General features: G+C 44.4%; 1 protein-coding gene across 1 annotated transcript in view; it reads left to right on the top strand.

The window, feature by feature from the left end:
* The first annotated feature begins 16,090 nt into the window (after positions 1–16,090).
* Positions 16,091–25,897, top strand: part of CHST13 (carbohydrate (chondroitin 4) sulfotransferase 13) — a 36,741-nt gene continuing 26,934 nt past the window's right edge. The window contains exon 1 of the mRNA XM_006895198.1: positions 16,091–16,178. Coding sequence (XP_006895260.1) covers positions 16,091–16,178 — 88 coding nt within the window. The remainder of the gene's footprint in view (positions 16,179–25,897) is intronic.

Genomic DNA, 25,897 nt, shown 5'->3' with positions numbered 1-25,897 from the left:
AATGCAGAGTCACTGTACCAAAATGAATTGGCTGGCATGGAAAAATTTCAGGAAGTACCATATAAACAAGAGTCAATGTGTGGTGTTAGGACTTTTGAAAATGGCTTTTCTAGCCACTGCCTTAAGCCCACTCTGAAGACATGGCCTCCAGCTTCCTCAACTGCAGACACATAGTTCAGCATTGAAAGGCATCTTCTACATCATCAACGTATGTGGGGCCAACATAAGAGACAGAACAGGCAGGTTATAAAATCAATATTCAAAAGTCAGAGGGATTCCTCTACAGTAACAAAGAGGACTCAGAAAAGGAATCCAAGAAAGCAATGCCATTTACAATAGCCAACCACAAATTGAGATACTTGGGAGTGAACCTAACTAGAGACACAAAATTCCTGTACAAAGAAAACTAGAGAATATTTCTGAAAGACACAATCAATATTGTGAAAATGACAATCCTGCCAAAAGCTATCTACATGTTCATGTAACCCCAATCCTGATACCAAATTCATTTTTCAAGGAGATTGAAAGGGAGATTGTCAAGTTTATTTGGAGATAAAAAGGACCCCCATAAAGTAAATCACTTCTGAAAAACAAAAATGAAGTGGGAGGCACAGCATTATCTGACCTCAAAACCTACCATACAGTGCTGTTAACCAAAACAGCATGGAGACCAACAGAACAGAACTGAGAACCCAGAAATGGACTCATTTCTCTATAGTTAACTGATATTTAACAAAGGAATAAACCCTGTCAAATGGGGAAATGATAACCTTTTCAACAAATGGTGCTGGCAAAAGTGGACTGCTACCTTCAGAATGCTGAAAACAGGATCCACATCTCACACAATAAACAGAAATCAACTCAAGGTGGATCAGAGACCAGGGACTAAAGCCTAAAACCATAAAGTCCATCAGAGACAAACTGGGATAAAGCTTAGATGGCCTGTTGTTGCTGTTATGTGCTGTCCAGTTGCCTGTGACTCATAGTGACCCTGTGTACAACAGCCCTAAATCCTGCTCTATCCTGTGCCAATCTCATTGTCTCTGACACACCTATCCCCATTACCCCAGTCACTGAATCAATCCATCTCATCGAGGGTCTCCCTCTCTTGCACTGTTCCTCCTTCCGATCATGAAATCCTTCTCCAAGGACTGATCTCGCCTTGCACCAAGGTCCAAACTATGTCAGATGAGGCTTCAGAATCCTTGCCTCCAAGGAGCATATTGGTTTAAACCTCTCCAAGACAAACTTGTTTGTTCTCTTAGCAGTCCATGGTATATTCAATACTCTTCTCCAGTACCACAGCTCATAAACAGACTGCCAAATACAGCCAGAAATGCTCTATGTGGAGAGGATAAAATTGATGAATGGGACTTTCTAATGATTAAATCCTTGTGTGCATCAAAAACTTTTCCCAATAGAATGAAAGAAAAACCTATTGATTGGGGAAAAATCATTTGGCAATACCATTTCAGACAAGGGTCTTATATCAAAAGTTTACAGAATCCTAGAGGGCCTCTACAAGGAAAAGACTGATAACATAACTACAAAGTGGGAAAAAGACATGGAAAGAGTTTTCAGAGAGGAGGACATTCGGATGGCCAACAGACACATGAAAAAATGCTCCAAATCACTGGCAATAAGAGAGATGCAAATCAAAACCACAATGGGATACCATCTCACTGCAGTAGCAGTGGCAAAGTTTAACAGGACAACAAGTAATAAATGTTAGAGAGGATGTGGAGAGACAGGAACTCTTACACATTGTTGGTGAGATTGTAAATTGGTACAACCATTCTGGAAGGCAGTTTGGAATTTCCTCAAAAAGCTGAACATAGAAATTCCATATGACTCAGCTATTTTACTGCCTGGAATATAATCCGAGAGAATGAGAACAGAGGCACAAATGGAGACTACACCAATGTTCATAGCAGTGTTATTCACCATCGCAAGAACATGGAAACAGCCCAAATGTCCAACCACAATTAAATGGATTGAGAAATTATGGTACATTCACATGATAGAATACTATGCAGCATGCAGGAGCCATGATTTTGTAAATTACTCCCGTACTTAGGAAGAACTGGAGAACATTATGTTATGTGAACTACCTCAGTCCCACAAGGACAAATATTGTATAAAGCTATTTTTTGTAGAATGAATATGAGGATCCAAGGGAGGGTGCGAGCAGAGAGGTGAGGATGGGCAGGTGCAGAGGTGGCTAATCACAGGGTCATAGAATTTGATGAGTGCAGGGAGAGGTAGGTGAAACAAATGGGAAGGATCCAGTGTGAAAAAGAAAGTATACAAACTTTGTAAAGAGGAAGGGAGGGGGGAAACGTGCAACAATGAGTGAATGAAAATCCAACTTTTCTGTAAACTTGTGTTAAAATCACAATTAAAATTTAAAAAAATTAGAAAAATAAGAGAGAGAACTTGTCAGAAATGATGAGGATGACACAGGATAGGATAGGGTTCAGATGTGTTGTTCATAGGGTTGCTATGAGTCATGCTTGACTCAATGGCACCTAACAACAACAACTACCAGTCTACCAGGGCGCTCAGGTCGCCCAGTGGTAAGGAGGTGTGCTGCCAATCCCCAAAAGCACTCAGTTTTAATACATCAGCTTCTCTGAGGGAAAATGATGGACAATCTTCTCACGTGCAATTTGCAGCCTTTGTAAACCAAGGTGTAAGGTCACCTATGAGGCAGTTCTGACTAACTCTACTAGGGGGCTTTCATCACTGTAGGCTTTCCCCTCCTCACCTCACTTCCTCTCTCCCATGCCTTGATCTTTGATATGGTTCCTAAATAAACTCACTATACTTGACATTGTGTCTTGGAATTTCCCCATCTTCTACAGCTCAAGAGGAGTCAGACATCCAGAGTTTTTATGACAGCTTCTGATTTTTTTTAATGTTGTAAATTACTGTTGTTATTACTATCATCACCTTGGAGAGAAGAAAATTGTTGGATTTTGTCACTGCCAATATCCAGATGCTATTATTCTAGTATAGTTTTACAAGATGTTACCTCTAGGGAAAACTGGGTAAAAAGAACTTACGTTATTGTTGTGAGGTGCCATTGAGCTGAGATAATTCATACCAACACTATGAATAACCAATCTGAATACTGTCCTATCCCATGCCATCCTCACAACCTCTGATATATTCATGCCCAAGCCGCAGTCACATAATGGAGGCTCTTTGTTTCTTTCACCACCTTTCCACCAATCTGATGTTCCTCTCCAAGGAATAACTTCTCCTAACAACATGTCTAAAGTATGTGAGACAAACATTAATCATCTTTGACTCCAAGGAGCAGTCTGGCTGCACCATCTCCAAGAAATATCTATTTGTTCTTTGGCAATCCATGGGATCATGAGCACTCCTTTCCAACACTGAAGTTCAAAGACATCAATTCTTCTACTGTCATCCTTAAAAAGAACATGTAAGTAATATTATTTCTTACAACTGAATGAATTTACAATCATCTCAACATAAATAGTTGAAATTTTCAAAAAAACAACAAGCTATTCAAAAGAATGAAGGTCTTATGGAAGTTAAATATGACAGGCTGCTCAGTTCAAACCCTGGTTTGGGGTAAATAATTTGTGACTCAATTTCTTTATTTGTAAAATGAAGTTAATGAGAAGGCAAAGAAGGCCTATTTCATGAGATGGGTCTGAGGATTAAATAAGATAGTGCATATGCATGTAGAAAGTTTAGAACAATGCTTGGCAAAAAACTGGCACTGTTTGGTTTTTCTTTCTCCACCCAGTTAATTCCTATTTATAGCAACTCTATCAGACAGAGCAGAACTGCCCTTTTAAATTCTATATAGGAGTAGAATGCCAGACCTTTTCTTATTCAAAGCAGCTGGTGGGTTTGAAAGGCTGACCTTTCTGTGAACAGCCTAGCTCTTAACCATTACACCACAAAAGACCTTCTACCATGATATAAGATACTGTTTTAATTTCCACTTAATTTTTAAAAAAACCAAACAAGTAACAGAGCAAAGCACAAAGTAGGTTTTCCTTTATTTAGAAAGGAAATGGGGTTGAGGGAAAGAGTATACATACTGGGCTATCTCTGGCACAGAAGTCTATGCTGGTGTAGGGAACTGGTTAATGTTCAACTCCAGTAACATGATAACTGAACTTTATACACACCCAACAGACATTAGGATTCTGAATTAAAGGTTATACTGATGCCAACCTCACCATAAATTAAACTTATTTAAAAAGCTTCACTCATCGCCATTAAATTGCAATCTACTCACAGCTGACCCTTCATGGGTTTTTGCAGTCTATCATACAAGAGGAGACTGACCATCTTTCTTCCTTGGAGTCTGTGGTGGATTTGAACCATGAGAGAGGCACTATCTCTGGGTTAGCAGTGCAACTCCCTGCAGACTAGGCCACCAGAGCTGAGCCTTGACTCTCAATGAGATGATCTTATTCAGCATTTTATATTATTTGTTGTTGCTAGATGCTATGAAGTCAACTATAATTAATACCACCCCTATAAACTTTAACGCTATCTTGCACCATCCTTATGATCTCTGATATCTCTGATATGCTTCAGTCTATTGTTAAAGTCACTGTGTCAATCCATCTTGCTGAAGTGGTCTCAGGTCACTCAGAGACAAAACAGAAAGAAAAGACCAAAATAGCTATCAAAAGGACTCTTCAAATTGCACTTAGAACATGCTGTGAGGTGCTGCTGATTTGATTACAACTCTATGGATTAAGACCCTGTGAACAACCTTGACTATCCCATGCCATCCTCATCATCTCTGCCATACTTGAGTCCATTGTTAGTCACTGTGTCAGACCATCTCTTTGAGGGTCTTTCTGTCTTTCACTAAATGTCTTTTCCCAAGGAATGGACCCTCCTAACTATGCCTAAAGTATGTGAGACAAAGTTTTGTCATTGTCGCCTCTAAGGAGCACCTTGGTTGCACTTTCTCCAAGATGCAGTCATTTGATCTTTTGGCAGTGCATGGGATAGTCAGTACTCTTCTCCAACATCACAATTCAAAGCATAGATTCCTCACAGAGAGACCAAAACAAAGGAGAACTGCTTAAATAAAAGATATGAACAGAAGATTTTCTAAAGGCAGCTTTAAAAACATTATAACAAAATGTGCAAAGGGCTGGATTTAGAAAATCAAAAGGGAAGAACATGCTTTGAATTTCTCAAGCTAAAAGAGCTGAAGAACAAAGTAAAGCCTTCAGTTGCAATACTGAAGGATGCTATGGAAACTTGAATAATACAGAAAGCATCAAAAGAAGATGGAGGGAATATATAGGGCCGTTGTACCAAAAAAAAAAAATCTGTTGATACAGAAATATTTCAGAAAGTAGGACATGATCAAGAACCAATGGTAATGAAGGAAGAAGTTCAAGCTGCACTGAAGGCACTGGCAAAAAAATAAGGTCCCCAAAATGGGTGGAATAACAATTGACAAGTCTGAACAAACAGATACAACCTTGAACATGCTTACTAGTATCTGCGAAGAAATTAAGAAGACAGTCACCTGGCAACTAATTGAAAGAAATTCATATTTGTGCCAATTCCCCAAAACAGTGATCCAACTGATTTTTTTAAATGATAAAAACAGTATTATTAACCTCACAAGTAAAAGCTTGCTGAAGTTTATGTTACAATGGCTGGAACAATACATTGCCAGAGAATTGCCAGAAATTCAAACTAGATTCTGAAGAGGCCGTGGAATAAGGCTTATCACTGCTGATGGCAGATGAGCTCTGGATGAAAGTAGAAAAAGCCATAAAGATATTTACTTGTGTTCTAATGACTACACAAAAGCATTCAGACATTTTGATCACAATAAATTATGGATAATACAGAAATAACGGGAATTCAGGGACACTTAATTATGCTCTTGCAGAACTTGTACACAGATAAAGCAGCAGCCATGCAAACAGACCAAGGGAATACTGCATGGTTTGAAATAAGGAAAGATGTGTGTCAGGGCTGTATCCTTTCACCAATACCTATTCACTTTGTATACTGAGCAGATAATCTGAGAAGCTGGACTATATAAAAGGAATGTAATATCAGGCATTCGACTTGGAGGATCACAACAAATTGTGGCTAACCTTGAGAAGAATTGGAATTCTTGAACAATTGATTGTGCTCATGTGAAACCTATGCTCGGGCCAGGAAGCAGTGGCCAGAATAGAGCAAGGAAATTTTGTATGGTTCAAAATCAGGAAAGGAGTGCATCTGAGGAAGACCTCGGATAAGACGGATACAGTAACTGGGGTAACAGGGATAGGTGTGTCGGAGTCATTGAGACTGGCTCAGGATAGGGTAGGCTTCAGAGCTGTTGTACATATGGTAGCTATGAGTCGCACGTGACTAGATGGCAAACCATTCCCATGTCCACTTGTCAATTCTTTCTTCAAGACCAGTGAAGCTTTGGAGACAGGTGCAGGCTGGGTATAGAAGCAACCTCAGCGGCAGGCGGCAGGTATTAGCCGTGCGGGTGGAACGACACTAATCAGAGATCCCCTAGTGTGTTCCAGCAATCCAGTTTCTGCAAGTCTTCACCATTAGGGGGCAGCAGAGATCAGAGCCATTGGCTCTGGACGGAACTTCATCTAGCAGCACTTGGAGAACTGGGATTGTCTCAGAACTCACTGACCTCATTTAACTCTGATGAGCAGAAAGATGAAAAGAAACTTCTAGAAGGAAGAAGTGTAAAAGATATGGAGGTTTGGGAATAATCAGGACAGTGGATGTTTTTGTTTCTTCTTCAATGAAAAACAAGCCTAGTATTTCAGGAATGCATCACTATGAAATTCATGACAAAGACATAAAAAACTAGAATTAAGTTTCCTCAATTGAATAAAGGAACATATGGAAAAATTTTTAGAAGATTTCAGGAAAACAATAAAAGGACAAAATGAGAAACTAAAGAGGTAAAAACCGTACTTTAAAAAAAAGAAACCAAACAAATTTCAGAGTTTTATGATAAAAGGGCAGCATGGAAGAACATGCAAGTAGACTTGAAGCAATAGAAGAGTCAGTGAAATAGAAGACAAAAATGGTATCATCAAGAAAAACAATATACACATAGTGAGAATTCCAAAAGGCACAAGGGAAAGTCCAGAAAAAAAAAACAAAAACAAACTAAATAATGGCAGAAAACTTTGCAGATATCACAAAAGACAAGATTTTAATTGAAGAAGATAAAATAGTCCCATCTTGGTTCAATCCTATGAAAAACACCAAGACATATTATAATTATGCTTTCCAAAACAAAAAAAAAACTAACCAAAATGAAGAAAAATGACTTGAAATGCCAAAAATATCAATAATAAATAAAAGGGAAAATCTATATTTTTTCAAATATCACACACAGGAGGTAAACAGGAACAAAGAAGCAATCAACCTCACACACAATATAAGAAAATGGCAAAATTCTTTGTTAATTGAATATTTTAAGTGAATATAAATAGATGAAAATATGGCACACCCATAGGAGTAAATATGCTTTAAAAAAAGAGATTTGGGTAAGAACAATGCCAAAAAACCCTCAGTAATCTAAAGAACAGGATTAATATTTTAATAATATTAGCATCTTACAAACAGACTTGAAGGGAAAATTCAACACTAAGAAGCAAAGAACCAGTCTACCCAGAAGGCATGTTGTTGTTCTCGTTAAGTGCCGTCGAGTCTCCACCCAAAGAACGAAAGACCTGAACAATTTTTATAAAAATCTACATACCTAACTGCAGCACTCTAAAATTCATTAAGCAAGCTTTCACAGAATAAAAGATTCAATGTGCAGTAGATTTTAATGCAACTGCTTTTGATAATGGATGGAACAACTAGAAATAAAGTTAATAAACTTTGAATAACAGTTAGCCAGTTGGACTTAACATATTTAGACCATAATCATTTACCAGCATTTCAGTGTATGTTCTGCATCACTGCACACAAACCATTCTCCAGATAGGTTTTAGAACACAAAATAATGGAATATTGTGAAAAAAAACCACCTTAAAAACAGTCCAGTGAAAGCAGTAATGTATCTGGGAAATAGTGAAAGCAATGCTCAGCATGAAATTCAAAGATGTTATAATACCATGCCATTTTTATACTTTGATTATTTGATATGTATGATCTTTATTGTCATTTGTGCTCTTCTTCATACAGTTCAGTTCTTATTTTCTCAGCATACAGATTGCATAGGTATGGAGAAAGGATACAGCCCTGATGCATACCTTTCCTGATTTTAAACTATGCAGTTTCCCTTGTTGTTTGGGCAACAGTTCTTGATGTTAAATATAGGTTTCTGCTATCATCATTGTACAGGTGGCTTTAACACACATCCACAAATCCTTTACCGTATCCCAAAGAGTGCCTGAACTAACCAGCAGGAGGTTGCAGGTGAGAGGCGCCATGAGGCCAGGCCAGAAGGCGACCCCACAGGCAGACTTCTGGGAGGAGTCCACTGATACTAGGGCTAACTCCCATCAGACCAGAGAGGGCCCTGCAAGAGCCTCAGATGAACCAAAATCCACTGTCTGCTTCTTGCATGAGAGAAGATCTAGGTTAATCACAGGTCTAGATGAATGCCCCTCCGGTGGGTGCAACCAGAGACCCCGGTGAGAGATACTCCAGTGAGCCATGACCTACAGAACTGGCCACATTTTAGGTTATATGCTACTCAACGGTAGCAACTGGGACCTTATGTCAGATCCTTGGCTTGGAAGTTCCCCAGATACCTTCGTGACTCACTCACTTCACTCACAGTTGTGCTGGAATGTTATCTCCTCTATAGGCCTGCCCCTACCATCTTAGTTACATTTGGACTGCATGTCCCAATCACCTGATGTCACACCTGTTGCTGTAAAGTTGATTCTGATCCACAGGAAGATCTTTCTTCCATGAAAAGGCGGTAGAGTTTGACCCGACGACCTTTCAGTGAACAGCTGAGCACTTAAACACTGTACCACCAGGGGTCCTTACCTGACTTTGTTGCTGAGTACCATTGAATCAGAACCGACCCATGGAGCAGCTGATGGATTTGAATCATGTGCCTTTGGGATTTTAGTACAGCTTTTATCACTTGTTATATGTTGTTATGTGTCACTAAGTTGTCTGCTCTCATAGTGACTATATGTACAATAACTCTGAGTCCTGCTCTATCCTGAGCCAACTTTATTGTCTCTGATACGCCTACCCCCATTACCCTAGTCACTGAGTCAATCTGTCTCATCCAGGGTCTTCCTCTCGTGCTGTCTCTCCACCCTCCCAAGTATGATGTCCCTCTTCAAGGACTGACCCCTCCTTACAACATTCTCAAAGTATGTTCCAAAGTTTCAGAATCCTTGCCTCCAAGAAGCAGCCTAGTCTCATCCTCCAGGATGAACGTGTCAGACTTTCCCAATGCAATTAAACTTTTGATTTCTTGACTGCTGGTACCAAGAATGTTGACTGTGGAGCCAAGCAAACTAAAGCTGTTGATAATCTAAATTTCTTCACCATCTATCATGATGCTGCCAATCTGCCCAGTGGTGAGAATCTTTGTTTTCTTGTTGTTGCGCTTCAATCTATAGTCAAGGCTACAGTCCTTGACTCCCTGAAGCAAGTGCTTCAGGTTCTCCTCAGTTTCAGCAAGCAAGGTTGTGTCATCTGAATAATGCAGGTTGTTAGTCTTCCTCCAGTTCTGATGCTACATTTCTCCTCATAGAGCCCAGCCTCCCAGATGATCTGTTCCACATATCTATTGAAAAGGTATGGAGACAGGATGCATCCCTGGCACACACCCTTCTGGATTTTAAACCTTGCAGTGTTTTTCTGCTCTGTTCTGAGGACCACTTCCTGGTTCAAGCACAGGTTTTGTATAAGCAGAATCAAGTGTTCTGGGATTCTCATTCTTCTCAGAATTAGTCACAGTTTGTTATGATCCACACAGTCAAATATTTTTGCATAGTCAATGAAACACAGACAAACATTTCTCTGGTGCTCTCTGCCTTCAGCCAAGATCCATCTAACATTAATTATAATATCCCTACTACCACAACCTCTTCTAAACTCAGTCTGCACTTCTGGCAGTTCTCTGCTGATGTTCTGTTCCAGTCATTTTTGTATAATTTTCAGCGGAATCTTGCTTCCATGTGGTATTAGTGATATTATTCAATAATTTCTGCACTCTGTTGGGTCATTTTTCTTTGGAATGGGAACAAATATAGGTGTCTTCCAGTCAGTTGGCCAGGTGGTTGTCTTCCAGATTTCTTGGCACATCCAGAGCAGCATCTGTTTGTTGAAATACGTCAACTGGTATGCCATCAATTTCTGGCACCTTGTTTTTTGTCAATTCCTTCAGAGCAGCTTGAACTTTTCCCTTCATCACCACAGGCTCTTGCTCATACATTGTTTCATGAAATTAATTCTTCTTTGTCAGTCAGTTCTTTCTAGTATAGTGACTCTATACTCCTTCCTCCCATCTTCTTTTAATGCTTCTTGGATCATTTAGTATTCTGTCCAAAACATCCTCAAGTATTCCAACTTGAGGCATGAATTTGTTCATTAGTTCCTTCAGCTTAAGAAATACCAAGCAAGTTCGGCCCTTTTAATTTTCTGACTCCAGCACTTTGCACATTTAATTATGATGCTTTACTTTGTCTTCCCACGCTGCCCTTTGAAATCTTATGTTGAGATCCTTAATTTCTTGATTTCTTCCCTTTGCTTTGTCTTCTCAGCACTCTAGTGCAATATTCAGAGTTTCATTTGACATCCATCTTGGTTTTTTCCTCCTCCTCTGTCTTTGTAACGACCTTTTGCATTCTTCATGGATTATATTCTTGATATCCTCAAACCTGTTCCTGATATGGATTCAAAATTCAAGTGGGATAGACTCAAGGTCAAATTTTAGTTATTGTAAATGTTATTTAACCTTCTTTACCTTTAGCTTGAATTTGCCTGTGAGTCGTTGGTGGTCTATTCCACAATCAGCATCTGGCCTACTTTTCACAGCTGATATTGAGTTTCTCCAGTGATTCTTCCCACAGATGTAGTAGATTTGATTCCTGTGCATACCGTCAAATTAAATTTATGTGTATAGTCTGCATTTACGTTTCTTATAAAATGTATTTGAAGTGATTAGGTCATTGATTGTTTGTAGAGAATTCAACGATTCTGTCTCCAGCCTCATTTCTGTCACCAAGTCCATGTTTTCCAACTATTGATTTTTCTTCCCTGTTTCCAACATTTGCATTCCAGCCACCATTATTATGAATGCATCTTGATTGAATGATCAATTGATTTCTTTTTTTAAATATTTTTTTATTATTTTTTTGTGTGCATGTACCGTCAAATCAGATCTGATAGGTACAGGAGGAGACTGTCCCTCCTTCCCCGGCAGAGCATCTGGTGGGTTCGAACTGTGCGCCTCTGGGATTGTAGTTGCAGTTCCTTGCCACTAGGCCACCAGAGCTCCCCTCAATTGATTTCTGACTGCAAATGTTGGTAGAAATCTTCTATTCCCTCTCTTTTGCTCTAGTTGTTGGTGCTATATGTGGTATATAGTGGTATTCACTGGACTTCCTTGTACAAATATGGATATTATCTTATCACTTGCAAAACTGTATTTCAAGAAGGATCTAGAAAGGACCTTTTTTAACTATGAAAGAAACCTCATTTTTCCTCACCTTTTCATCTCAGACATAGTAGATCATATGATCCTCTGACTCAAAATGTCCCACGCCAGTCCATCTCATTTTGTCAATACCCAGTACGTCAATATTTATGCATTCTATTTCTTTCTTAACCATGTCCAGTTTTCCTACATTCATGCTTCTCACATTGCACGTTCTACCTATTTCCTCCCTAGAATCTGCTTCTCTTCTGTTAATCACATGGGAGCCTCACCATAGAGGTGTTACTACTAGTTACAGATCATTGTACCATCGAATTGACATAACTCATAGTGACCCTGTGGATTATAGACCAGAACCTTGCTCTATCTTGTGTGAACCTCACAATCTCCACCATCTTCAAACCCAATGTTGCACTATGTCAATCTCTCTCACTAAGGGTCTTCCTCTCTTTCAGTGACGCTACTTTTCCCAGCATGATTTGTTTGTGGCAAGGACTAATGCTTCTCATTGAGGACCTGTATGGATTGTTTGGTTGTTTTATTTAAGCTTCTTATTTAGAGTCAACAAGACCTCCTGGAGGACACTTGCATTTAAGGCCAACTCTTTGTCTCCATTTTTGAGACTGGGTGAAGCGTCTGGACGCTGTAAGATGGGATTTCTTGTTTTGGTTGAGGGTCAGTGTGGAATGATTGGTTGTTTTTAATTTAAGCCTCGTGTTTTAGAGTCAACAAGACCTCCTGGTGGGCCCTGGAATCTAAAAACTGGGCCCAAGGAACTATATTTTAATCCCTTGTTATTATATTTTGGAGGAACATTCCTCTAAGTCATATAGCACTCATCTGTCACTTTGCTGTGCTGAGGTAATCTGGGTTTGCTGTGACGCTGAACCTTGTGCCACTGGGTGGACAGTGTTTGGTGGAGCTCTCAGTTTAAGACAGGTTTGGAAGCAGGAGTGGCATCCACTTCCTAAACCACATACCTCTGGAAACTATGAACTTGGAGAAACAATAGTTATAGAAAGGCCTCAGGTTTTTTGTTTATAGAGTTGCTATGAGTCGTGCACAACTCAAAGGCAATCAACAACAGTGCCTCCTGACAACCTGCCAAGTTATGTGAGGTGAAATAGGAGACAACATATGTAGGGTACATAATTAGAATGATTAGCCATTCCTAACCTATTGTTTATCTCTATCTTAGGATGGATTTTACTGTGAATTATATTTTACCATTTTAAAAATATGGATGATGTAAACAGAGTAGTTGGACAAAGGAACGCACGCTCCTAAAAGAGGTCATGAAAGAAAAGGCCATCTCTGCAGGGGAGGAAAAGTCCCCAGACCTCTGGCAGGCATTGCACCCTCCCACTTTCCCCAGCAGCTTCCAGAGTCCAGGCCTCTGACTCTGCCCTACTGCCACAGGCTGAGATGTTATTTTCGACTGCGGCCACTAAGTGGCAGCACAGAAGCTGGAACTCAGTGCAGAGAAAGCGAATTTAGATGAGATTTGAAACTGATGGGAGTGGTCTTGGGATATTGTTGTTGTTATGTGCCGTCGAGTCCTTTGCGACTCATACAACAGCCCTAAACCCTGCTCTATCCTGTGCCAATCGCATGGCCTCTGACACACCCATCTCGATTACCCCAGTCACTGAATCAATCCACCTCATAGAAGGTCTTCCCCTCCTGTGCTGTCCCTCCACCTTACCAATCATGATGTCCCTCTCCAAGGGCCTGTCTCTCCTTACAACATGTCCAAAGTATGTCAGACGAAGCCCCAGAATCCTTGCCTCCAAGGAGTAGCCTGGTTTAACCCTCTCCAGGATGAATCTGTTTGTTTTCTTGGCAGTCCAGGGTACATTCAATACTTTTCTCTAGCACCACAGCTCAAAGGCATCAATTCTCCTTCTATCTTCCCTAGTCATTGTCCAACTCTCTGGTGCATAACAAGTGATTGCAAAGACCATGGCCTGTATCAGGCACACCTTAGTCTCCAGAGAGATGCCGTTGCTCTTGAGTACTTTGGAGAGGTCCCTAACAGCAGACTTTCCCATCGCAATACATTTTTTTATTTCCTGGCTACTGGTGCCAAGAGTGTTGACCGTGGAGCCAAACAAACTGAAGCTGTGGACAATCTCAATCTCTTCACCATCCATCCTGATGCTACCAATTGGTCCAGTGGTGAGAATCTTTGTCTTCTTGACATTGAGCCTCAGTCCATACTGAAGGCTGCAGTCCTTGACCCTCTGCAGCAAGTGCATGAGGTCTTCCTCAGTTTTGGCAAGCAGGGTTGTGTCATCTGCATAATGCAGATTGTTAATAGATCTTCCACCAATCCTGACGCCACACTTCTCCTCATAGAGCCTGGCCTCTCGAATAATCTGCTCTGCACACAGGTTGAAAAGGTATGGAGATAGGACACTTCCCTGGCGTACACCCTTCCCAATTCTGAACCATGCAGTGTTACCTTGCTCTGTTCTAACGACTGCCTCTTGGTCCAAGTATAGGTTTCGCATTAGCACGATTAAATGTTCTGGGATTCCCATTCTTCTCAGACTCAGCCACAGTTTGTTATGATCCACACAGTCTTTGCATAATCAAGAAACACAGAGAGACATTCTTCTGGTATTCCCTGCTTTCAACTAAGATCTATCTAACATCAGCTACAATATCCCTAGTACCATGACCCCTTCTAAACCCAGCCTGGACTTCCAGCAGTTCTCTGCTGATGTGCTTTTCCAGTCGTTTTGGGATAATCTTCAGTAGAATCTTGGGATAGGAGGGTGTTGTTTGTTTTTTTTTAACTGAATGCTTAACTCTGACTCAAAGTTGTGATAAGGAGGTTCTTGTTTCACTGGGCTTCCCACTCAACTATTTACCATTTGATGATCTTTAGATTGGTGGAAACATTATTTGCTAAGTATCCATCCCTAAAATCACCTCCTCTTTTGTGACATCCAGTTGGAACTACTCATAGCTGACCCTCCAGCCGGTTTTTAGAGGCAGTAAATAGCACAGGAGGAGACTGCTCATCATTCTTCCGCAGAGCAGCTGGTGGATTTGAACCCAGTGTCCTTCAAATTGCAGCAGCTTCTGGCTGACCACCAGGCCAACATAAAGTGTGTAACACAAAGAAATGTTTAAAGCATCAATATATGATAAATCAGCATCACAAATAGGCTATACTAGTTTTTAAAAAATCTATAATATCAAGGAGTTCACTGGCTCACTGCCAGGCACTTATACACCTAATTAAGTATCCTCTCAACACGGGTGGGGGGGTTTGGGGGGGAGGACCAGTATACCCTCATCATACAAAAGGATTGAATGCAGTTGGTGAGTGGCACTGGAAGGATGTGGATTAACCCCACATTTAAGTAGAAAACGGATGTTTAATGCCGCGTCGCATCCTACACACTCACATTGCTAAATGTTGCTTCAAATGAATTGTATGCACAGGCACACACAGGTATGCATACTCACACACATCACACAGGTGCACGCATGTTCACGTGCACACACACATATGCACACACATACACTGCACTTCTTTATTTTTAAATAAAATCTATATTCTATACTGGTTTACTCACAAAGTTCGCATATCTGGAAAGATCCGGTGTGAAATACACAACCCTTTGAACACTGGGGTTGCCTGGCTCCTGAGTGACAGATCTATAGTTGTTGGGCGTGTTTCCTTGTGCCCACAGGGATACTGGATGCGTTTATCTTTCAGAGGACCAAGTATACTGTTCCTCCACCCTCAACATTCCTCTAAATGTCTGCAAGGAGTCTTGCTATTCCCTCGTGCCTCGGGCATTTTCAGGGAATAGTGTAAAGTATAATAGACTTGAGGGCTAGAGAAGTGTCCACTGGGACCCCACTTCTTTTCATTGGAGGGGTCAGGATCCAGGCAGGAAGCAAGCACTGCAGGGACAATTCTAAAGCTGGATATTGGGAGTGGAGGCCAAGAGGAGCCAGCGCCAGCTTCCTTGACTATTTCAGACAAGTTCCTGGGCCTCTGGCATGTAAGTATCAAAAAGCAAGTAGAAACTCTTCCCAGCTGGGAGGAGACTGTGCCATCAAAGATTCCCTCCTCCAAGTACCCACTCCCACCAGGCTTCGTGGCTGTGGGGTTTACTCCGGACAAATTGCAGGGTACAGACCGCAAGGCTCCCTCCGCACCCCCTCTCCCACTGCTTATCCAAGGCTCCGGGCCCTCGCACACAGTCTCCACCCTTTGTGCCTTGAACAGCTGCCCCACTTGACGCGGCGTTGGGGGGTACCAGAGGGGAAAAGGCCCACTCGATCGATCCGATCGTCAGGCGCTCACTGGCCAAGTCCCTAGCGGCCCCAGCTCCAGGCCCTGCCCCCGCTGAGTTCGGTAGGCGCCGCAGGTGGGGCTGGCCCGTCGGGGGCGGTCCCGAGCGCGCGCCCTTGGCGGCTGGGCGCAGCATGGGGAGGCGCTGCTGGTGGCGGCGCCTGCTGGCGGCCGCGTGTCTGGGCGCCACGCTCCTACTTCTGCACCGCTCCCTGAGCTCCGGTGAGTACCCGCCTGACATCAGGCAGCACAGGCGGCCTGTTTCCTCTCCACTTCTAACCTGGACTCTGGGCAACCAGGGAGAGAAGGATCAGAGCTGGGGTGGGGTGAGGGGGAGCCGCCTGCATGGCCCTGGTAGGCTCTAGACGCGACCTCCAGTGCCCTAGCCCCACCTGATGGCGTGTATCATTGAGAAGGACGCTCTCCAGGGTGAGGGCACCCCAGAGTGGGCACAACATCACTCCTACTCATGACAGATGATATGATGAAAAGCCTTTTCCGTCTCACTGAATTTCACCTTCCCTGGAGCCCCTTGAGGAAGGAAAGGAAGGAGTCATTTCATACATGGCAAAGCTAGGATCTGAGCCCAGGGCCCACAGAATGCCCCTACAACCCACCCATCACCCTGCTCTTGCCCAGGGCACCCTTACTCCATCGACAAGGATTGAGCCAGGTCCTGTGGTGGGCAAAGAGGGGTGCAGGTGTCAGCAGTGACCTCTCTTTAGTCCCCCCAATCCCATGTCCCCCACACAGGGGCTAGTTTCTTACTCTGTCCCAACACTTCTGCTAGGTGGTCACACTCATACACTGCTGGATGTAGGGGGTCAGAGGTGAGAGAAGGTATCTCTATCTAGTCACACAGACAAGGAAAAGCAAACAGTTCCAGAGGTCAGGGACACTCGAGGCCGGCTGGGCCTGGAGCCCCACAGAGACAGGGTCAGCAGTGTTTTTGCCATTCACACCTATCCTTCACCTGCTGGCCTGCTTCCTCATTCAGGAAATGCAGAAAATAGTCATGGTGCCTCCAACAGACTTGGTGGGAGGGCTGGACAAGGGGATGTTAGCACAAGGGGATTCAGTGCCACCGACTCTGCCTGATCTGGGAAGTTATGCCTGACCATGAAGTGGGTGCAGGGGAACCCCAAGCCCTTCCTAGTGTGCATAGGGCAGAGCTGGGAGCTCCAGGATGTGCAGAGAGCCAGCAGTCCCCAAGTGACAGCTGGGGCCCTCTTCTTCCTAGGGTGCTGCCTTCCGCTGTGCCCACTCAACACCCACTCTGGCTGCCTCTAGAACAGAGGCCAGGGTCCAGGTAAGTAGGCTTGGGGAGGCCTCATCAGTTGTGCTCATGAGGTACTCCCCTCACTGGGTCTGCACGTGAAGGGCCAGTGGATATAGGGTTATTAGGGTTAGGGTTAGGGTTAGGGTTACGGCTTCTCAGAGCCTTAAACTGAGGGTTGGGTTTGTTCTCTGCACCGCTCACAGAACACCTACCTGTGCCAGGCCTCTTTCTAGACACCGACAGACAGCAGGAACTAGAAGTCACCCTCTAAGTCTGTCCCCTCCGTGTCTGCACACAGCCAGCCTGACCAAAGTGGATCAACAGCCAAGCTGGGCAAAGGGTGTCTCAGGCCCAGTGTGTGGATCTGGGACCATGGAGTCTTGCTACATGTGGCTGGAGTGGTCTCTTGCTTATCCTGTCATTCCTTATGCTTCCCCGGTGCCCAGGACTACCCCGGCTTTCCAACAGGGCAGAGCTCAGCCCAATATATGGGAGACAGGGCCCCAGGGCATCAGAGAGTGAGCGGCTGTGGAGGAGCATCTATGTTGGGACCCTGTCTGTGTCTCTTCTCCTCTGTGGGCATGGAGGCCTCTGTGGTTATCTGTCTACCCTACAGAACATTGCTCCTCTGCCGCATATTTGAGAGAAGAGAAACAAAATCTGGTGCTTGGCCCTCCTCCCCACTGGCAAAAGCCTATGGGAAGAGGTACAGGTATTTGCGGAGGGGAATCACAGTGCTCCCTCCTGATCTTCACCTGTCCGTGCCCCTCACTCAGGCTACCACACCTGTGACCGTTATCATCACCCCCACCCAGTCCCTGGCCTCGCTCTAGCTTGTCTAGGAGGCCTTTCCTGACACCCACTTCTATTCCCCTTATATGACAAGACAGTTGTCTGATCTCCCATCACAAACCACCACCCTCCCCCGCCCCATCCCCAGGTCTTCCAAGACGGCTCATGAACTTAAGGGGAATTTCCCGATGATTTGGCACTGGCCACCGTTAACTCTGATGGTGACTTTGGATAGATTAATAAAATTAATTCAACCAACATATATATTAAGAAGACAAAAATTTCACCACTGGACTGATAAGCAGCATCATGACAGATGGAGAAAAGGTTGAAATTATCAGCAATTTCCTCTTACTTGAATCCACAATCAACACTCTTCCTACCAGCAGTCAGGAGATCAGGACATGTGTTGCATTGGGCAAGTCTGTTGTCAGAGACCTCTGAATTACAGAGGAGCAATGATGTTAGTTTGAAGACTTGGGTACACCTGATTCAGGCCATGGTCTTTTCAATCACTTGCTAGGCATCTTTGGCTGGACAATGAAGAAGGATGTCAGAAGAATTGATGCCTTTGAATTGCGATGTTGGAGAAGAGCGCTAAACATCCCATGGACTGCCAAAAGAACAAAAAGATATGTCTTGGAAAAAGTGCAGCTAGAGCACTTCTTGGCAGCAAGAATTGTGCCACTTTGGCTCACACATTTTGGGCATATTGTTAGGAAAGGCTATTCTTTGGAGAGGAGCATCATGCTTGGGAAAGTGGCAAGTCAACAGAAGAAGACCTTCAATGAGATGGCTTGACAGTGACTGCAGTGATGGGATTAAGTGTTCCAGAGATGACGAGGATGCCACAGGATTAGACAAGGTTCAAGTCGTTTACTCACAGAATCACTAGAGTCGACCCTGACTCTATGGCACCTAACAACAATAACAACCTACCACTGCAGTTCTTTCCCATTTCAAGTCAGCATTCAAAGCCCCTGAGCTCAGATGCCCAAGTTGAGGGTATGCTAATGGTGTAGATTCAAGTCTTGGAGCCAGCTGGGAGTGGAGACTCTGAGGCCTGGCCTCAGCATGACGACTGGGAAGAAATTCAGTTGACCGGTTCAACTGCCCCTGCCTTCTCCAAAGCAGGAGGTGTTGCCACAAGTTGGGGTGTGTAATGCTTGAAGGGGGGTGATGGTTCAGGCCTGGAGCTGCCCCAGAGGCTCAGAACCCTTTACTGAGGGAGGTGTGGAACAGCCCTCTCAACGCTTCCCAGCTCCTGGGCCATCATCAGTGTCCGCCTGATTCCCTGAGTCCTGATGGTGATGAAGACCCCAGGGGAAGGAGGGGCAGCTCCTCAGGAGCCTCCTGTCCTCACTCCTCACCCCAAGATCTTGTACATCATCACCTCTTTAATCTTTCTGCCTCTCTGGCTGGGAATGGCAACTACCTTTCCTATGACTGTTCCCTTGATCAAGTATTCCCTTGATCATGTATTCCCTTCTGGGGGTCTGCATATGAAGGTTATACCATGGACCAAGTATTGGTCTCACAGAGCCTTGGATGGAGGGAGGCTTGTCCTCTTGACCAAGAGCTCACTGAGCTCCTGCTTGTGCCATGCTTCTTTCTAGACACTGGCAGATAGCAGAAAATGACATTCCCCTCCCCTGGTTGAGCTTGTTATTGTTGTTATGTACCATCCAGTCACCTGTGACTCATAGCGACCCTATGTACAATAGCTCTGAACCCTGCTCTATCCTGAGCCAATCTTACCATCTCTGACACACCTACACCTATTACCCCAGTCACTGAATCAATCCATCTCATCGAGGGTCTTCCTCTCTTGCACTGTCCCTCACAAAGACTGATCCCTCCTTACAACATGCCCAAAGTATGCCAAACAGAGCTTCAGAATTCTTGCCTCCAAGGAGCAGCTTGGTTTCATTCTCTCCAGGATGAACCTGGTTTTTCTCCTAGCAGTCCATGGTGTATTCAATACTCCTCTCCTCAATTAAATCCCATACCAGTTCACTGGGGCCTCTGTGGAAAGCACCTACCACACCCACCAAAGAGACCTTCCAAGGGTTTGCTCCAGTCCACTGGGACTGAGCATCTTTCTCGATGTTTAGAAGTCACTGATAGTCCTCTGAGATCCAGAGGGTCCTAGAACTGGGGGCAGGAGGGGCAGGTATGGAGGAGGACGAGTGGAGGGGACAGGTGGGAGGGCCTCTCCAGTCCTGCAGCTTCACCACCCATCACTCTGCCTGGCTGGAGGTGATCCTCTGTCTCTCCAGGATGCATCCCTCTTGGAGCCTAGCTCCTGTCCAAGGGTGTGTACTCCTTCTGGTATCTAGAGAGCATCTAGGAGAAGGATCCAGCACATGACAGAGTAAGGCAAGTTTGCTGCTCTAGGGAAACTAAGGGTAGGGTTAGCCAAGGGAAGTGGAGTGGGAACAGAGAGGCTCTGTGATGAGCAGTAGAGATAGACAGATGGTAACCAGAGCCCTGTAGCTGTCCATGGGAACCTGGGGACTCCCTGGAGGAGGCTTCCAGGAAGAGGCAGCGAGTTAGGCTTCCTGACATGTGTCAGAGGCAGAATTAACAGGACTCTTCCTAAGAATGATCTGCTTTGACTGTGGTTCCATTCCAGATAGCTTGTCACGTTCAGGCAATAGCATTTGACATCATTGGAAGTGAAGAGACCTCTGTTATTCTCACAGAATGACTTTTCACTTCTGGAAGATTTTCCCCAACTCATTCTTCTTCTGTTTGCTATGGCCTGTCCACCTGCGGTAACCCCTCAGGGCAGACCCCAGATGCAAAGGCCTGTGGAAGCTACTTGAGGAATCACGGCAACTGCTCAGTGGTTGGGAGATGGGGCCAGCAGGAGTACATTCACCTGGGGGCCCAGTGACCTTCAGGCCTGGCTGTCCCAGCTGTCTGGTTTTGCAACACTAATCTTGTAGAACTTATTAACCAGAAACCTCCTGTCACAACCATTGATCATCAGACATGGCAGTTAGCAGATGGTTTCCCACTAAATCACGATGATTCGAACTGCCCACAGCTTGATTCGTGTCCTCACCCATAAAGATGCTGAATGCAGGCCAGAAAAGCCCAGAACGGCTCACTGTGCTTCTGTTTTACTGCATGGGGTTCCATCTGTTACTTCATTGGACACAGGCAGCCTCACCAAATACTATGAGTGCAGATGTTCAGGCTCTGCAGAGCTGTCTTGAGACCATAGGACCTTAAGCAACTCACTCCCTCTCCCTGAGTTGTCACGTCTTCAACAGTCAGTAAAAGGAGGCTGCTTTCCAGGTGCGTGCTGTGTGGACAGCAGGGGCCTTGTGAAGGGTGTGCTGGTAACAGATATGGACCAGAGCGGGTGCCCAAGAGGCAGAACAGCATGGGCACTCAGGACACAGACACTGGTGGTAAGGGCCTGGGTTCAAGTCCTGTTTAAGGCACTCACTTCCAGAGGGTCTGGGACATCTGTTAAATGGTTTCTACCCAGTAAGTTCAAATATGCCAATGTGTGAAAAGCACTTAGAACAATGCCAGAAACTTGAGAAGCACCCAGAAGGGTTGGCCCACACTGTTGTTATGTGCCATTGCGCTGAAACTAACTCACAGCTGACCCTCAAGTGGGTTCCCAGAGGCTGCAAATGGCATGGAGGGACACTGCCCATCTCTCTCCATTAGAGAAGCGGGTGGATTCAATCTGCCTGTGTTTGGGCTGGCAGCACATCTCCTTACCCACTAGGCCACAAACGGTCCCCATGCCCATCCTAGAATCCTGTAAGTCCTGGCTGTGCCATGGGTGGTTCCCACATTGTCCCTGAATGCCAGTTAGCTGACTGCTGGGCACAGTTTAACAAATTCCTGTGCACACCTGGTGCCTTGGGTCCTCAGGCCGCCCCCTGCTGGAGAACTGGGGCTCAGGCAGTTTCTACAGCTGCATCCTGAGGTCTTCTAGACGGTGGGCACCCTTAGCAAACACAGCAGGGCTTGTTTTGAGCTATTTCAGAGTCTCTCATTGCTGTATCTCTGCTCTTGTCATTCTGTGTGGCTGTCATGGTCTCTTATCCCTCCTACCCTCCCTCCCGTCTCCCCCTCTCCTTGTCTCCAAAACCTCTCTTTCCTGTTTCAAAGCAGACACCAACCCCCATGTGTTTCCCCCGTGGTCCTTGGGGTTTTCCATTTGGGCTCTGGCCCCACGCAGAGGCTAGGCCACTGGCTCTCCCTGACCTGTCTGTGCAAAACCTCTGGGGGATCTGGGGAAGCAATGGAGCCTTTTGTTTGAGATCAAGCCATACTTCCAGAGCTTCCCTGGTGTCCAGAATAGAGAACTAACTGCATTCACTGGTCTTTCATTCTCTTCTTTTCTGCCCTTCCCAGCCCACCCACCACCTTCTCTGGCCCACTACCCCTCCTGCTGAGCCAGGGTTTCTCTAGCCAGTGATTACTGGGTGAGGTGTGCAGTGGGTAGGAATGGAGCTGGGTGGAGGTGGCCCCACCCTGTAATTAGAAGGAGCTTCTTGGCCTCTCCTTGGTGTTTGCTTCCCCCTGCCCTCCAGTAGGGGCCCGTGGGATCTGTTAGGGGACCTACTCTCCCATAGGCTGTAGAAAGCAGACATACTGGTGGCATGGTGCAAAGAAAGCATGAGGGCTGGAATTTACCAGCTGTTCTGAGTGGAAAACAGGCAGTCTCCTATGAAGGCCTGAAGCTTCAGAAACCTGACAGAGGACCACCATGAGTGAGATCGGATGCAGTGGTGAGCTTGGTAGGCAAAGGTCCCTCGAGCCATAAGCCTGGAAGAGAAGCAGGCCCCTGTCACTGTGGGCTTGCATTCTGCCACTGCTCACAGCCCAGCACTGGTGGGCACCAGCCCTTCCTTGACTCCCAGCTGAGGCCTCATATGACTAGGCCAGGGGCAGGAGGTGAGGCACTGCACAATCTACTGGGGCCTGACACACGTTCTGGGGGCTGGGCCAACATCCCTGCACCTCCCTGCCAGCTCATCCTCTGATGACGCTGTCCTGCGAAGGCCACATGGCCCACACAGAGCCATGCACGCTAAGTTTGAGAATCAAGGTTCAAGTCCTGGGAGGCCTCGGCTTTGTCAATATTCCCTGGTCACCAGAACCTTGCCTGCCCCTGGCTCCTGCCCTACCCTAGTTTCAAGGCAATGGTATTGAAGGGGGAGAGGAAGGGCAGGAGGGGGTCAAGGGAAGGGACCCTGGAGACCTAGACAAAGCTGACCTGGCTCTTATTTATTCATTTGTTCAGTCATTCAACCAATCTCTGCTTTCTAGGAACACACAGCCTCCTAGGGTTTGCTGCGGTCCTTAGAATGGGGTTCCTGATTAGCAGCATCACACTACAAGTTCCCTGGTTAAGAACTTCTAGCTTAAGAAAAATCTCTGTAAATGTTTATGAAAATTAATAAAATATAATTATAGAAAAAAAAAAAAAAAAAAAAAATTTTAACGAACTGCCATAAAGCCTGTTGTATTAAAACTTTTCATGAAATACAATTTACAACAATGAATTCACACACTGCTTTATCATGGTCGTGAAAATGCTATATGGTTGCAGTAGCTGCTGGTTTGAGGAAGACCACTATCAACCTGTTTTAAAGTCAGATCACAGTGCTATTTAACACTATGTTGTATGTGCAACTTTGTATTTGGCTTACATTTTCCTCTCAATTACCCTTGTAAACTGTGTTTTCAAAGCATAAATTTGACTTAAGTGCTGGTAACACATCAAAGGAAAGCAGTTACTACTAGAAGTTATAAAGTGAATAGAAAGAGGTGAAAACATAAGGCTACAGTCATGCAGAACAGATTATTCAGGCGGCTGGACTCTATGAGGAGGAATGTGGCATCAGGATTCAGGGAGACTCATCAACAACCTATGTTATGCTGATGATACAGCCTTGCTTGCTGAAACTGAGGACGACCTGAACATTTGCTGCAGAAAGTCAGACTGTTATCATCAGTATGAATTGAAGCCGCACATCAAGAAAACAAAGATTCTCACCACTGAGCCAATTGGCAGCGCCATGCTAGATGGAGAAGAGATTGACACTCTTAACAATTTCAGCTTGCTTGGTTACATAATCAACATTCTTGGTACCACTGTTGTTGGTGGTACTAGCAGTCAGGAAATCAAAAGACAAATTGCTTTAGGAAAATCTGCTTTCAGGGACCTTTCCAAAGTGCTAAAGAGCGACGATGTCAATCTAGAGACGATGGTGTGCCTGATCCATGGTCTTCATAATTACTTGCTATGCATCTGAGAGCTAATGAATAAGGACAATCAAAGAAGAATTGATGCTTTTGAGTTTTGGTGCTGGAGAAAAGTATCAAAGAGGGTGGAACCAATTTCCTCCTTGGAGGCAAGGATTTTGAAAGTCCACCTCACATACTTTGAGCATGTTGCCAGGAGGGACCAGTCCTTGGAGAAGGAAGGATGGAGAATCAATGCAGAATAAAAAGACCCTGGATGAAATGGATTGACATGGTAACTACGGTAATAGGATTAGGTGTGTTAGAGTGAATGAGATTAGCTCAGGATAGGGCAGGATTCAGAGCTATTATACAAAGGGTCACTAGGAGTTGTGGGCAACTCAATGACACATAACAACAAGGCCTCCTATTTTGGGGTTCTGCCTCATTAACTACTACTTTGCTTATCTGGGATTTCTATCCTTTCCATATAAAATTGGTAATAACATTTTCTATCTTTTTGAAGAATGACAGGGAACCTGAATCAGGACTGAATTATCTGCATATAATTTTTGGTAGTATTAACATTTCCACAATGTTGTTTGTTAATCCGTGAGCAAGTTATTCCATTTATGTAGGTTTCTTTTAGTTTATTGTTGTTGTTAGGTGTCGTCGAGTATGACTTATAGCGACCCCATTAACAAAAGATCTGAACCCTGTCCTATCCTGTGCCATCCTCTCACTTCCTGACACACAAGAGCCCATTGCGGCAGTCACTGTGTCAATCCACCTGGTCAAGGGTCTTCCTGTCCTTTGCTACACCTCCACCTTTCCAAGGAATAGCCTCTCCTAGCAACATGCCCAAAGTACGTGAAGTGAAGCCTCCAGTATGTGAATTCTTGCTTCCAAAGAGCACTCCACTGAACCCTCTCCAAGACTATTTGTTTGTTCTTTTGGCAGTCCATGGGATATTCAGTGCTCTTCTCCAACACCACAGCTCAAAGCATCAATTCTTCTTCTGTCATCCTTATTCATTGTCCAGCTGTCAGATGCACAGCAAGTGATCAAAAAGACCATGGCCTCAATCAGATGCATCTTAGTCCTCAAACTGACATGATTATTCCTCAATATTTTGGAGAGGTCCCTAACTGCAGACTTTCCCAGTGCAATGCTTCTCCTCATTTCTTGATTTCTGGTACCAAGATTATTAATTGTGGATCCAAGTAAGATGAAGTTGTTGACAGTTTCAATCTCTATCCATCATGATATTGCTCATCAATCCAGTGGTAAGAATCTTGATTTTCTTGACACTGAAATGCAATTCATACTGAAGGCTGCATTCCTTGATCTGCAACAAGTCCTCCTCACTTTCAGCAAGCAAGGTTGTGTCATCTGCAGGTTACTGATGAGCCTCCCTCCAATCCTGATGCCACATTCTTCTTCAGCTTCTCGAATAATTTGTTCAGCATACAGATTGAATAGCTGTGGAGAGAGAACACAACCTGGACACACTCCCTTCTTCATTTTAGACCATGCAGTGCTTCCCTGCTCTGTTCACACAACAGCCTCCTGGTTAAGTTACACGTTTTGCATAAGCACAATTAGGTGCTCTGGGATTCTCATTCTTTTCAATGTCAGCAACAACTTG

This window comes from Elephantulus edwardii, unplaced genomic scaffold (assembly GCF_000299155.1).
Source record: "Elephantulus edwardii isolate Elephantulus edwardi_28Jun2011 unplaced genomic scaffold, EleEdw1.0 scaffold00161, whole genome shotgun sequence".
In the NCBI taxonomy this organism is placed as follows: Eukaryota; Metazoa; Chordata; class Mammalia; order Macroscelidea; family Macroscelididae; genus Elephantulus; species Elephantulus edwardii.
The sequence above is the reverse complement of the archived record's forward strand: the minus strand, read 5'-3'. Positions and strand labels throughout refer to the sequence as shown.